This window comes from Alternaria metachromatica (genome assembly GCF_023757995.1).
Source record: "Alternaria metachromatica strain BMP 0045 chromosome Unknown scaffold_24, whole genome shotgun sequence".
NCBI classification, from domain to species: Eukaryota; Fungi; Ascomycota; class Dothideomycetes; order Pleosporales; family Pleosporaceae; genus Alternaria; species Alternaria metachromatica.
The window spans coordinates 144,104-157,796 of NW_026055515.1; the positions used below are offsets into that span (position 1 = coordinate 144,104).

General features: G+C 54.1%; 5 protein-coding genes across 5 annotated transcripts; 4 read left to right on the forward strand and 1 right to left on the reverse strand.

Moving 5' to 3' along the window:
* Positions 1–626: 626 nt before the first annotated feature.
* On the forward strand, positions 627–1,843 carry J4E83_008399 (uncharacterized protein; the record flags this gene model as incomplete). Its single annotated transcript, XM_049335296.1, has 2 exons — positions 627–1,212; positions 1,266–1,843. The coding sequence occupies 2 exons, from the start codon at positions 627–629 to the stop codon at positions 1,841–1,843; spliced, it is 1,164 nt and encodes a 387-aa protein (XP_049185562.1).
* Positions 1,844–3,339: 1,496 nt separating this feature from the next.
* J4E83_008400 (uncharacterized protein) lies at positions 3,340–4,185 on the forward strand (the record flags this gene model as incomplete). The annotated part of the gene is made up of 1 exon (XM_049335297.1): positions 3,340–4,185. The coding sequence occupies one exon, from the start codon at positions 3,340–3,342 to the stop codon at positions 4,183–4,185; it is 846 nt and encodes a 281-aa protein (XP_049185563.1).
* Positions 4,186–7,597: 3,412 nt separating this feature from the next.
* On the forward strand, positions 7,598–8,284 carry J4E83_008401 (uncharacterized protein; the record flags this gene model as incomplete). The annotated part of the gene is made up of 1 exon (XM_049335298.1): positions 7,598–8,284. One exon carries the CDS (start codon positions 7,598–7,600, stop codon positions 8,282–8,284), a length of 687 nt encoding a protein of 228 aa, XP_049185564.1.
* A 525-nt stretch (positions 8,285–8,809) lies between these two features.
* On the forward strand, positions 8,810–12,172 carry J4E83_008402 (uncharacterized protein; the record flags this gene model as incomplete). Its single annotated transcript, XM_049335299.1, has 5 exons — positions 8,810–8,843; positions 8,920–11,471; positions 11,525–11,610; positions 11,668–11,833; positions 11,900–12,172. 5 exons carry the CDS (start codon positions 8,810–8,812, stop codon positions 12,170–12,172), a joined length of 3,111 nt encoding a protein of 1,036 aa, XP_049185565.1.
* A 300-nt stretch (positions 12,173–12,472) lies between these two features.
* J4E83_008403 (uncharacterized protein) lies at positions 12,473–13,651 on the reverse strand (the record flags this gene model as incomplete). The annotated part of the gene is made up of 2 exons (XM_049335300.1): positions 12,473–13,330; positions 13,583–13,651. The coding sequence occupies 2 exons, from the start codon at positions 13,649–13,651 to the stop codon at positions 12,473–12,475; spliced, it is 927 nt and encodes a 308-aa protein (XP_049185566.1).
* Between the last annotated feature and the right edge of the window lie 42 nt (positions 13,652–13,693).

Genomic DNA, 13,693 nt, shown 5'->3' on the forward strand with positions numbered 1-13,693 from the left:
ACAAGGAATACACGTTCATGGACTACACGTGCGAACACCTGAGCAGACACCGTCAACACCTGAGTCGCGCGATTAGGAACGTCCGGTAACAATGGTCCCACATCTATTTCCAAGAGCAGGATCCATCAGGGCTCGAGCGCGACAGCCGAGATGATGCAACTTCCAGAAGCAGGGCAAACATGTCCACGGTCCCTGGCACAACGGTAGCATACCGGCAACAGTACCTGAAGAGAACGAGATTGCAGGGATCTGGATAGCTGTCAAACTACTCACAGTCCCTGTGGCGTTCTTGACTGCGCGCCGCTGTCATTTGGGGCGTGCGTTAGCGCCATGAGCTGGTGCTTTACCATGCCCCTATCATCACCAAGCGCTGGTCCTTCCGCGCTGCTAATGGAGGAAATCAACACTAAGACGCAGAAACTACTCTCCTCAACATCAGAGGTATCTCGATGCCGGCATGGTTGCCGAGTATCCTTCCAGAGGGGTACCCTTCTGACTAACATGGGAATTGCTTTTAAAGAGCTGATGTGCCACCGGTAAAGGACTATCTACAGTATCAAGCCACTCTTTCTACTTATCAAGCCTTTGTCTTGCTTCAGGAAAGCATCGTTCATTCGTATATCACTATGAAGTTTTCTATTCTTGCGCTCGCAGGCGCGTACACAGCCAGTGCCGCCGTTCTTGGAGAGAGGCAATCATACGGAGTCAAAGGCACACCTGAAGGCTTCGGAAGAGGTACTACGGGAGGTGGCAATGCAGCCTGTGTTGTACCTTCTTCAGTAGCCCAACTGAAGACCTGGCTCAGCGACAGCACTGCCCGGTGTATCGTACTCGACCGAGAGTTCAACTTCAAGGGTACTGAGGGGACCACAACAGCCACCGGCTGCCGTCCCGCATCCAACAAATGCCCTGGCAACGGAGGACAAGACGCCATCAACTCTGCCAACTGGTGTGACAACGGGAACGCTGGAGCAGGCGCCACGTCTGTCCAGGTCAAATACGACAATGCCGGTGTAACTGCCATCAACATGGGCTCCAACAAGTCCCTCATCGGTGTTGGCAACAAGGGTGTCATCCGTGGCAAAGGTCTCCGCATCGCCAACGGAGCACAGAACATCATCATCCAAAACATCCACATCACCGAGCTCAACCCACAGTACATCTGGGGCGGCGACGCCATCACCCTCGATAAGTCTGACCTCGTCTGGATCGGTACGTCCACTCCCTCTCATCCTAACCCCTCCCGTGTCTAACAACCCCTCCAGACCACGTCAAAATCTCCCTCATCGGCCGTCAAATGTTCGTAGCCGGCTACGGCGCCTCCGGCCGCGTGACAATCAGCAACACAGAATTCGACGGCAGCACCTCCTGGTCCGCCTCCTGCGACGGCCGCCACTACTGGAGCATCCTCCTCCTCGGCGGCAGCGATCTCATCACCATGAAGGGCAACTACATCCACCACACTTCTGGCCGCAGCCCTAAAGTAGGTGGACAGGGAAACACGCTGCTCCATGCGGTGAACAACTACTTCTACAGCAACACGGGTCATGCGTTTGATATTGAAGCTGGCGGCATGGTTGTTGCTGAGGGAAACGTATTTCAGAATGTCAACACGCCCCTGCTTAATAATAAGGGACAGCTTTTCTCGGCGCCTTCGACGGGCGCGAATGGTGTATGCCAGACTTATCTTGGACACACTTGCCAACTTAACTCGTTTGGAAGCAGTGGAAGCTTTAGCGGTACTCAGACGGATTTCTTGGTCAACTTCCAGGGAAAGACTGTTGCGGGTGCTTCGGCGGCGAGCTCGAATGTTGCTAACACTGCTGGTGTTGGTAAGATCTAGAGTGGGTTGACAGGGGCTGGGTCGAGTTGGAGGTGTGCGCAAAGCATGAGGCCTTTGCGAGTCGGAAGGCGACACGATTTATCTTCTCTGTATCTACTTTACCTTTATCGAATATGTACATACATTTCACAATGCAACAGCTAGTTGCAACATCCACCAAATCTCCCACTCTCACTCCCCTCCAAAAACCTCCCTAAAAGCCTCCAAATTCCTCATCCCAGCCGGCCCCTTCGCATAAACCGCAAAATCCACACTCTCAAACCACCCCTCAAACTCCTCCTCCCCCAACACGCCCTTCATCTCCTTCGCCACAGCCCTAGGCGGACACCCATAAGCGCCACAACCCATAGCCCCAAGTACCAACCTCCCCACACCCTCCTGTGCCGCCATCCTCAACACCAACCTAACCTTCTCCCGCACCTCTTCAACAACGCTCTCCTCCTTAAACACCACCTCCCCCTCCGCCCCCATCACAACAACAGGAAACCGCGGCCCCGCAACCGTCATAACAGCAACCACAACCCGCCGATCCTCCGGTACCTCAACAAGCCCATTATCTAGCGTATCCCTAAACACAACGACGTCGGGCGACATAACACCAGCCACACACCCCGGCCCCGTATTAGCCCACGGATACCATTCCGGTTTCAACGTCGCATACAACGTGGATGAATAACACAGGGCCTCTTCCTGCGTGGAAGATAGGGTGAAGCGCCAGCCGCCGCCGGGTTCGGCGTCGGAGGCTAGGTTTAAGATGCCGATTTTGGAGTTGGAGTTGCTGGGGAGGGAGCGCGCGAGGGCGAAGGCGTCGCTATTGTGGATTTTTGGAGAGGGGAGTGTGGGGTGGGATGGGTATGTGGGGTGTGTTTTTGATAATGGGGGTAGTTGGGATGAGATGAAGTAGCTGGTTAGGGAGCCGGAAGGTGTTGAGGCTGCGATGGAGGACGAGCGGGTTATTGTGTCTTCGCAGATGCGGCGGCGGGTTGCTAGGTCGAGCATTTTGGGGGGTTTGTTTGAGGTGTTTCCCCGGCTCATTGTTTTTGGTGTTTTCTTGATGAAGTTTTGAGATGGTTTTGCTCAATGCTGGGAAGTGACTTGGATCAGTACCTAGGTAGGCAGCAGTTTTGGAACTCGTGGCGGTGCAATGTGGCGCAGTTACCGATCGGGTTGCGACTGTTGACGGAACCTTCCTTCCAACACTCCATCGGGCTTTTGTCATGACACATCTACGAAGGGAATGAGCAGGACGGGTGCGCTGTGCAGATGCCTGCTCAATATCAGCCGAATGCTTCTGACCGGTACATGGGAATTGCACCGCCACTTTGAACCAGCTTGACAAAGTCTCACAGCCACCACGGCTATGATCATATAACTGTACTACGTCCGAACAGTCGAGCCCAAAGATCATCTTATCATCAAGTCGGGATATCTATACATGCATTTTTGAAGACAACCGCCGCTCACTACTCAATCTCGAATCCCGACCTCTTCTCGAGATGGACACACAACAACCATCCAGCACCCGCCCCTTCCTCACCCTCTTCCCCCGGGAAATCCGCGACGAAATCTACACCCACCTCCTCACCTCCCTGCCCCAAAGACTACAATACGCCCAACCCAGCGACCCCTCCCCTTTACCACCCCTCAGCTCGCGCCTTCCACCCTACCTACGCCTAAACCGCCAGATCAACCAAGAAGCCACCGAGGTATATCTGCGCCACACCACTATCGCTGTCAACGACGTAATCAACCTGGAACTATGGATGGTCGGCATGCCATCCAGCGCATGGAGCTGTATCCAGCACCTCGAAATAGGGACTGTGCGGGAGACTGCGCATGTACCGCGGCTGAGCCCTGTTTGGTATCGTGCTGGAAGTGTTGTTGATGTGGTGAAGAGATGTCCCGGCCTGAAAGGTCTTACTGTTGGTGTTCCGGGAAGTATGTTTTTGAAGAAGCAGATGAAGGATGAGGAGTCGCAGGGCGAGAAGACGTCGCGTTTGGTTAATGAAGCGACGTTTGGGGATATGGCGGTACTTGCAGACATGGTGGGTTCTACGAGGCTGCAGAAATTGGAGTTGGTGTGCGTTGATGGTAATGAGTACTACTACGCCGATCTCGAGGACAGCGATGTGAAGCCGAATAAGAGTCCGACTTGGACTGCTTTGAGGGACGCGGCTCAGATTTGGGCTGAGGACTTTGTTGAAAAGAGCAGGATGAAGGGAAGTAACGTTGATGTACAGGTCAAGATTATTCCGAACTTGGGGTGGTCATGGAGGGATGAGATGTGCTTTTGGCCGAAGGGACGTGTCACATCCTTTCAGTATCTTTGCTGGTTTGGGTAAGAGTTTGACTAGGAGACTGGGGTTGGCGTAGCTGGCTGTTGCGTTTGAGTGTCGGCCCAAGATATGATGATGTAGTAGAATGCGACAAGTAGTTCATTCTGGTGCTCCTCCGTATGTACTAGTAAAGTGACCGTCCATATGTTCCATTCCACCGACTTGTGCTCCCCAAAGTACGTTTGAGAGACTTCCCATCGCAATGATTCTCCGAGTGGTTGCAACCGCTCTACCCGCGCCAGCAAGTGGCGGATTTGGCAGGTTGATACAGCTTCCCTCCGGGAGCAGGTAGACCTGAAAATCCCCCGATCTGCCCTACGCATTTTTTCTCCCTAGCACGCATGTTCGTTAGTGACTGGCGTGTAGGGACTTTGCAAAGTAGTGCGGAGCATCATCGCAACGTACCTGTAGAATCGACATCTAAAGCCAGCGTATATCTGCGCTCGATCGACGGCCCCCATAAAGCTTTCCGAACAACCGCCATTGGCGCGGAGAAGGTTTCTGTAAATCACATTTGTTCCGTATGGGGATTGCCAAAGAACGTAGCCTGCCTCTTCAGAGCCAATTTGCAGATTCATAGCCTCTGATAGTTCCATTGGAGCATCGCTGGTAGGAGCACAGTTGACCAGAAAGGGAAGAGCAATGAGTGAGAAGACGGCAGTGAGACGCATGACTGGTACTTGTGTAGAGTCAAAGTATTTAGCCGGGTGAAGAGTGTTGGTGTAGAACAGGAGGGAGCGCTTGGAATGTTGGATGAAACTGTGTGTAACGACAGAGAGAAGACCGCTTATATATGCGATAGAGAGATGGAGACAGGAGCCCTTGGAAGGCCTGAGCGAGAGATCGCGAGCGAGAGATGGTCATGCTACCATGCGTGAACACGGCGCGGTCTGGTCCTTCTATTGTGTACCAACGAATAGGCACGCCCTTACTCTCGAGGTTATGTTGGATTTGAGCAAGCCCTAGTATACCAAGAACTGCGAATTGGGTGATATGGTCTTCGCGTAGGTCTCTTATTGTGTATTTATCCACAGCGGCACACTACAGACCAATACAAGATCCTGCCTATGCGATGCTAGATCTGCAGACTCCTTGATGTATATCTGGTATCTGCCATTCCTGTTGGCAGTTCGTGATTCTCGTGTATGAGGTATAAACAGCTGAGCTGTACCATTGAGGTACTACGAGAACAAATGGAGAGATTTAAGCGCAATCTAGATCTACTGTAAAGAATAGTTCTGCCAAAGTTATGGCTGTAAGAACATCCAATGAGCAGTCGCCATTAGCGAATAACTCACAGATGGGATCGTACCGGCACTCCTTACTCCGGCTATATCCCCTAGACTTTGACAGGGTAGCGGGTTTGTGTTGGCCGGCAGACTGGAACCCAGTAGTGCTCATGTGACGAGGAAGAGAGCAGATAGAGGCACAGACTCATTACTGCAAATACCTTGCGATGCCTAGAGAGATGAGCCTGTGCTGCTGAACAGTAACAAAGAGAATCGCGGCTTGGATAGAGTGGCAGCGGTCGTTTGGATAAAGGAAGCGAGGAGTAAGGAAATTGCCGTCATGTAGTTGTGTGGCGTGGTTTGCGAGCATGTAACGTGACTCAGAACTACCATCAAGACTACTCTGTAAACATCTCGTGAGTTCAGTTGAATCCTACATCATAGCCCAGCCCCCGAACATCTAAACTACCCATGCCAACACGTCGCCGATCTCGCAGGTTGATAGAGATCTCCTCCCGGAGACGGCAACCCTTCAACCCCACCAATCCTTCCTTTGCAGTTGTCCTCGCTGTTAAGCGATAGATTAGCATACAATCTCGAACGAAAGAGCTTTGTGTCTTGTGATGATAGAGTAGTGGAGCAAGTGACAACGTACCGAAAGAACCGACATCTATATCCATCATATATCTTGACTCTTGTGACAGGTCCACCAAAGTTTGGCGAACATCCGCCGTTGACATAAAGATAATGAACGCTGAAGGTGTTGGGAAAGATGCCTGCTATGGCAGCCTGCTGCGCGGCTGTGCCTTGGTTGGTGGGCAGACCGTTGGCGATCATTGGCAGGGCGATGAGGGAGAGGAGTGGGAGGGTGGGTAGACGCATGATCGAACTGTTTGTAGGATGAGGATCTCGAGGAGGAGGAGAAGATGCGTAAGAGCAAACTTGAACTATTGGGCGCGGACGAGGTTTTGTGTGGTAGGAATGGTAGATATAGGTAAAGAGGAAGAGCAGATGGTTTTATATAGAGAAAAGGAAGGGAGTAATGACGCAAAGAAGAGTGAACAAAGAGTTTACCCTCATGCATGAATACGGCACAGTCTACTCCATTTTATATGAATGATCGAGCCAGCACATGCATGCATATGTTAGTCGTAAGGATCATTGACATGCCGCATTCTTCGGACGGGTCGGATGCACCTGTTCGATTCGACTGTGATCACAACCTCGTCTGCGGTGAAACCAGAAGAAATGCAGCGAGGTGAAGCACCTGGATAGACCATACAGGTAGATGTCGTAAAATCTTCGATACTACTTGCAGGGTCATTGGGCAGCGATTGGTATTCGTATCAGACATTCGAAGTGTGGAATGTAGCGTCTGCAGCTGTATCTACCTTACATATCCGCGGCTTTCTTTGGCAAAGTCTCCGGTTAAAAGCGGGTCTGAAAGCTTTTGATGGGTAGAACAAGGGGAATTTGTGCGTATATTAAGTGCCGCTTGGTGCACATGCGTGCTCGGAGGATGAACAATCTTTGTTGTGCATGCAGATGCTGGACACTGCGTACAACGGTAGCGGTTAAATCGTCGCATTCAAAGATATCGATGGGAAGAACAACCCGCCCGGAACCTGATGTTTGGTCAGTATCGATTGAATTCTACTAAAGAGCCTGGAGGTAAGCCGCGATCTGATCAAGTGATTATTGTGAGCTCGTCATGAGTCCAACGTTGCTGTGCCTACCTAGGTAGGTAGCTACGATGGCGGGGTCAAGGTTACGGTCCTGCCCCACCCAACTGCACTTGCACCCTGGAGGGGTTCAACGGTGCCTCTTTCCTACATGTTCGAGATGACGTGCATATGTGATCCTACGTAGATAAATTGGCCTTTGAGTGCTTTTGACTTGTCTCTCATCTCAGCACTGCTTCTCGATTGGGAAGGTAGGTGCGTATCTACGTCATCGCGATAGTTGTGTTCCTGCATTGTGCTGTGGTGAGACTGTATGTTACTGGACGCGTTCAGTCGTATCGATACTCTGAGTCATCCGTTGTGACGTCCAGGTAGTGATGGGATAACCTTCAGTACTTGTAGAGCGTGTCGCATCCTCTGCGAAATCTTCGTGACTGGCCTCAGACGATATTGATCGCGCTGCTGGATAACTACTTTTTCCCCACCATGCCACTCCAAATCCACCCAATGGCCACTGACGATACGTTGTCTTGGACACGTGTGCGCGCACTCGCCTACTACGGTCCGACGCACGACCTCCTACACACCGGCCCCATCAGCGAAACATCTATACGCGGTGTGGCTGAAGACCGCAAACGCGAAATCAACAAGCCAAACGCGTGGCACTGGAAAGTCGTAGACACAGATCTCGAGCCTAGTTCTGACGACCCACCTGACAACGGCGGACGCACGATAGCCGTGTCAGTATGGAGTTTGCACAACGTCTCAGTGACCAAAGGGGATGAGAAGAACGAAGCACCTTCCATTCCGGTCGAGAAAGCAGATGACACTCCTGGTTTCCTCCCACCAGAACTGCGTCTTGAAGCTCTGGGTTCGTTGCTCGGTCCTCTACGAGCCGCTCAGGCTTCCATCATGGGCACATCGACGCCGTACTTTATGCTGAATTCACTGGCCACGCATCCGGATCATCAGGGTCGCGGAGCTGCGAAGATGATGCTGGACTGGGGGATGCAGAAGGCGGATGAAGAGGGGCTGATCACGTATTTGGATTCCACGATGACCGGGAGGCCCGTGTATGAGCGGAGAGGGTTTGCGCTGGTGAAGACGCTTGAGTGGGATCGAGTGCCGTGGGGAGGAGAGGGTAAGGACTGGCATGGGTGCATGGCTCGGCCAGCGAAGAGCGTGGAGAAGTAGTCGTGTTGTGGAAATACATAGCAGAGATGAGAATGCAGGGCGTACCAGGTCGGTGGATAGCCGGCTAGCCGCCCGAAGAGCCGTAGAGCGAATGCGAACGCCCGGCTCGTGGGCTGTCAGACCCCGCAGCCTGCGCCCACGTTGCCGGGAAGCCAGCTGGGACGGTAGAGCGTGCAGATGTCTTTGCAGTTGGCCGTTGAATTTCTCCAGTACTATTCCATAAAATTGTGTCCATGATGAGCCCGGCGGTGACGTATCCATTCCTCTCCAGAAAGCAGCGGGCGCGGCTGGGAACGAGCGCAGGCACTTGCAGCCTTCTCCGCGCCTGATGGCCCAGCCCTGGTAAGAATCCCGGGCGGCGCGGGTTGCAGTGGTCGACCATGATGCACTGGGCAGGGGACATGAGCCCGCCTGGAATCCTCCTACCAAGCCGCCTCAACCCATAACATCATAACATAGCCCCCCGTAGCAGATACTACCACATTTAATCGCCGCCCGCATGTCCGCGCAGGGCTAATCTTGGGCATGGGACGCAACGCGCGGAAGCGTATCTCGTACGGTAAGTGTCGGCTGCTGCATGCGCCGTCGCGACAAGCTGAGCTGGAGCTGGAGCTGGAGCTGACCTGGGCGCGCAGTGCTGCCACTGGCCAACTCGGCGGGCGGCCACAGGCTGGGAGTCAATGGCTTGGCCGTCGACCCCCAGAACTCGATCCTCTACTCGGGCGGCCGTGATGGCGTAATCTGCGCCTGGGACCTGCATCTCGACCTCGACCACTCCACCACCGACGACGACGACCCCTTCGCCGACTCCAACACGACCGACTCCAAGCCCCCGCCCACGCAGTTCCGCAACCAGGTCCAGGCCCACACCCACTGGATCAACGACATCGTCCTCGCCCAGAACAACGACGCCCTCGTCTCCGCCTCCTCCGACATCACCGTCAAGGTATGGCGACCCGCTGCCACCGACAAGCTGCCCCCGCAGACGATTGGCCTGCACACCGACTACGTCAAGCGCGTCGCATCGCCGGGCGGCAACGAGAACTGGGTAGCTTCGGGCGGCCTCGACCGCAAGATCAGCCTGTGGGACCTCAATGGCGCGGGCAAGAAGCTGGAGATTGCTGTCGGCGAGGATGAGAACACCGCCAAGGGCTCTGTATACGCCCTGGCAGCAACACCCAACCTCATCGCTAGTGGCGGGCCGGAGAGCATCGTCCGCGTGTGGGACGCGAGGTCGGGCAAGCGCATCACCAAGTTTGTCGGACACACGGACAATGTGCGCGATATCCTCCTGGCGCAGGACGGCGACATGATCCTGACGGGCTCGTCCGATCAGACGGTCAAGGTGTGGTCCATGACGGCAGGCCGCTGCATGTACACGCTTACTATGCACAACGACAGCGTCTGGTCTCTGCACTCCGACTCGCCTGAACTCGACGTCTTCTACTCTTCCGACCGCTCTGGCATAGTCGCCAAAAGTGATGTGCGCAACTGCGCCGAGATGGACGAAGGTCTCTCGCTGGCAGTGTGTCAGGAGCACGAGGGTGTGAACAAGGTTGTCGCAGCTGGCGACTATATCTGGACTGCAACCTCCAGCTCGAGCATCAACCGGTGGAACGACGTGGAAACCGCGGCCGAGGTCGAGCTTCCAGAATCCTACAAGTGGCATAGGAACAGCGTGTCGACTATGCGATCGCGCATTCCTTCGCCTCCCGCTGGCAGCCCTCCGAAGAACGAAACGTCCAAGATTCCGCTCAAGTCTCTACTGCGCATGTCCAATACTGCGCCATTCCCGCAAGCGCTTGCGACCAAGGATGCCGATACCTCAACTCTAGCCAGCACGCGCAAACCCTCCGAAGTACTAGCGGCTCCCGAACACAGTGCTGTTGGGACTGTCCGGGCACTACCAGACTTTACAATCGAAGGCCAGAACGGTCTCATCAAGCATCATTTGCTCAACGATCGGCGAAGAGTCCTCACCCTCGACACTGCGGGAGAGGTGGTTCTATGGGATCTACTGCAGTGCGCACCCATCAAGTCATACGGCAAGAAGCACATGGAGGACGTCGTGCCAGAAGTTAACACCGTAGACACCGTCGCCCACTGGTGCGCTGTCGATACAAGGATAGGGACCTTGACGTGCATGCTCGAAGAGAACTACTGCTTCGATGCCGAGACATACGCAGATGAGCTGGAGCTAGAGGAGCAGATTGACTTCCGGGAAGACCATCGCATAAACCTTGGCAAATGGATATTACGATACCTGTTCTCGAACCTCATCGATGAGGAGATCAAGCGCGATGAGGTCCTGCGCGCAGAGCTGCTCAAACAGAAGGAAGAACAACCTCAGCCGGGTCGCCCGACAAACATCGAGCTACCGAACATGAACATCAATGGATGGACGGATGCGACCTCAGGGCCTGCTTCAGGCTCGACTATCAGAGCTGACGGAATGCGCCTACCACACACACCAGGTCTGGCTATCGGGTTAGCCACGCCAATGGCAGCACCTATGAGTGCAGGGCGCAACTCTACCACCAACCCCTTGACTCCAACCAAGGAAGAGGGCGCACAACTGGAGAAGACGCAAACCCAACGGAGCTCGACTCAGGAAGGCGGCGACTACTTTGGTTCTGCCTCTGCTGCTAACGGCAACGGAAGTGGAAAAGCCACCGAGGCTTCGAAAGACGGCTCTGCGGACTCAAAAGAGGAGACTGTCCAATCACCTACCGAGGCCGACACGCCAGCTAAGAAGGGCAAAGGCATGTTTGGTAAGAAGTTTAACATGGGCTTTAGCATGAAGAAGTTCAGCACTGGCACAGCCGCTCCAGAGCCAGCCAAACCCGCCGTTGACGAAAAGGCCGAGGACAGCGATGCACACTCCAACAAGACGGATGAGAAGACCATTGAAGATAATTTCTTCGGCGCTCTTCAACGGATACGGCAGGGTTACGAGGAACAGCTTGCGGCCGGCGCGACCAAGCTGGACACACAGATTGCACCCAGTCTGCCCAACGAAACACCCGTACTCAAACCACCTGCTATGACCACCATTCTGATTCAGGAGGACCGCCCCGACTCCGGCGGTGTAGCCGACCTGTTCGAGGGCAAAGTCGGAACCCTAGGTACCCAAGCCGACCTCATCGAAAAAGCCGCACCAATGTGGCTAGCAGAAGTCCTACTACGAGTTCGTCACCCCATACATAAAAAACGTCCTTCTTCACTAACCATCCCCCACAGAACCAACTCCCGCCCAAAGACATTGTCAAAGTGTCCTTCGTACTGGAACCGTTTAACAACACGCTCCCCTCCATCTCATCCGACGGGTACATTCCCTTTGCCCTCCCCTTCGAAACCGCCGCCAGCGCTAACGCGACTCTCAGTAACAACCGCCTGAATGCAAATAGAATGTTGCGCGCACGCAAGATACTGGGTTATGTGGCTGAGCGCATTGAACCTGCGCCCACTAAGGAGGATCTCGAGAAGTCAGCGGAGAGTGGCGGCGTGCTTAAGCCGGATGAGTATTTGGAGTTGTATTGTAATAATCAGGTGAGTCTTCCGGTGATGTTTTGTTTGTGGGTGGTTGAAGGTACATGCTAACCCTTTTATCAATAGTTAATCCCCCCAACCATGACACTCGCTAGTATACGCGCACACATCTGGCGTGGCGGAGGCGACGTCCTCCTTCTCTACAAAGCCAATGGGCGCAAGGAAATTAGACATGCGCCTTACCCTGGTCCGCAATCTGGTGCACCTCCCGGTCCTATGCATGGATTGAAGGTGGGTGCGGGGTTGAACTCGCAGCCTGGAAGTAGTAATGCGAGTGAGGGGAAGCAGAGCAGTGAGGCGGATAGGAGTACTAAGGATGCCGCGGTTTTTGGACCGTAGGTTGTGTTTGGTTTGGTTTGGAGTGGTTTGGTTCGAGAGATTTGGATATGGAAGGGGGTAGGGTGGCTGGCTGTGTTGCAGCTCAGTTGGAGACATTGGTATTGTTCTTTTGATAAAGACTAGAGGGGTTGAATAGTGTATATAGCATACCCGCTCGCCAGTAGACTCTTCCATGAGTCCGTGGCCTCGGCCTCATGCGGCTGAGTAGGATGAACTTAATCCTATACTCTCATTATTGTTGTTCCCTCCTCCACCCTTTCCTCCAAAAACATCAGCATGATCAACCATGCCACTCACAGCTCACTCCTCAACCACACCCCCCAACGCATTACTCGCCCACTGATAACTCCCCAAGAAAATCGCTCCCCCAACACTAATCCAACCCACCCTCGGCCCCATCCCCGCGAAAAATGCCCTCGGCCCACTCTCCCTCATAATCGTCCCCAACATCTGCATCATGGGCTGTTTCTCCCTCGCAAGCATCATCCGCGTCTTAAGCACATCCAACGGCGTCGTCACCCCCGCCGCCACAGCCCCCGCCACACTCCCCAGCAAACCCCCTTCTAGACCAGTTACTTCGCTCCGCCCTGTCCGGCTCATCCGCCACTTCTTCAGCGCCTCCCAAAGCGGGAATTGGATTACGGTAAAGGGCACTTCGCGAATTATGGTTATCGACCACCCCCGGTATAGTTCCATCCAGACGTGTGCGAGACCGTGGGTGTGGCGTTGGCGGAGGATGAACGTGAGCGCGGAGAGGGAGGAGGGGTGTTGAGACGCTTGTGCGCGTTGTTTTATTACTTCTGTTGGGACGCGGACTGCACATGCTGCGACCTCGCCCGCACTCGCGGCTGCCATGTGGATGAGTGCCTCTGTCCCACTGTCTCTCGCATCTTCTTTGTACGGTTTCCCTTCTGCGTTGTATGTGATCTTCGTGGTAGGTAGGCTTTGGCTCTGGGCGAAGGTCCGTTTTATCGTGTCGTAGGTTATGAAGAAGAGGGCGGCGCCTGGTGCGGACCCGACGATTGCGCTGCCGACGCCCCGGTAGATGCCGTTGAAGCCACCGCTGGCGGCGAAGCCGGAGGCGGATTGGAGACGCGTTTTTAGGGTGTCGAGGGGGTAGAGGGATAGGTCGACTGTTGTGCCTGCTAGGCCGCCTGCCTGGGGTGGGTGTTAGTTGTGTGTGGACTTATGTGTTTGGGTTTGGGTGGGTGGATTGGTGAGTGTAGGAGACCGAGGAGATATAGAAATGCAAATGAATTGCTACTGTTCTACATAGGTTCTCGAGGACGTTTGCAGCAGTAGCTTCGCCATGGCAATGGAAGATACAGATGATGCGGTTTAAGCCGATGTCGGGAGAGGGAGAGCCATTGGAAGACAATTTTCTGAGAGGTGAAAGCTTTGATTACTTACTATGAGCGACCGCAAGTATGGCGATTCAACCCATGCTTGTGGTGGTTGTGCGCGTGAGGAGTCGAGCATGGTGGGAAAGTATTCGGCGGGCCATGACGATGATGTTCGAGA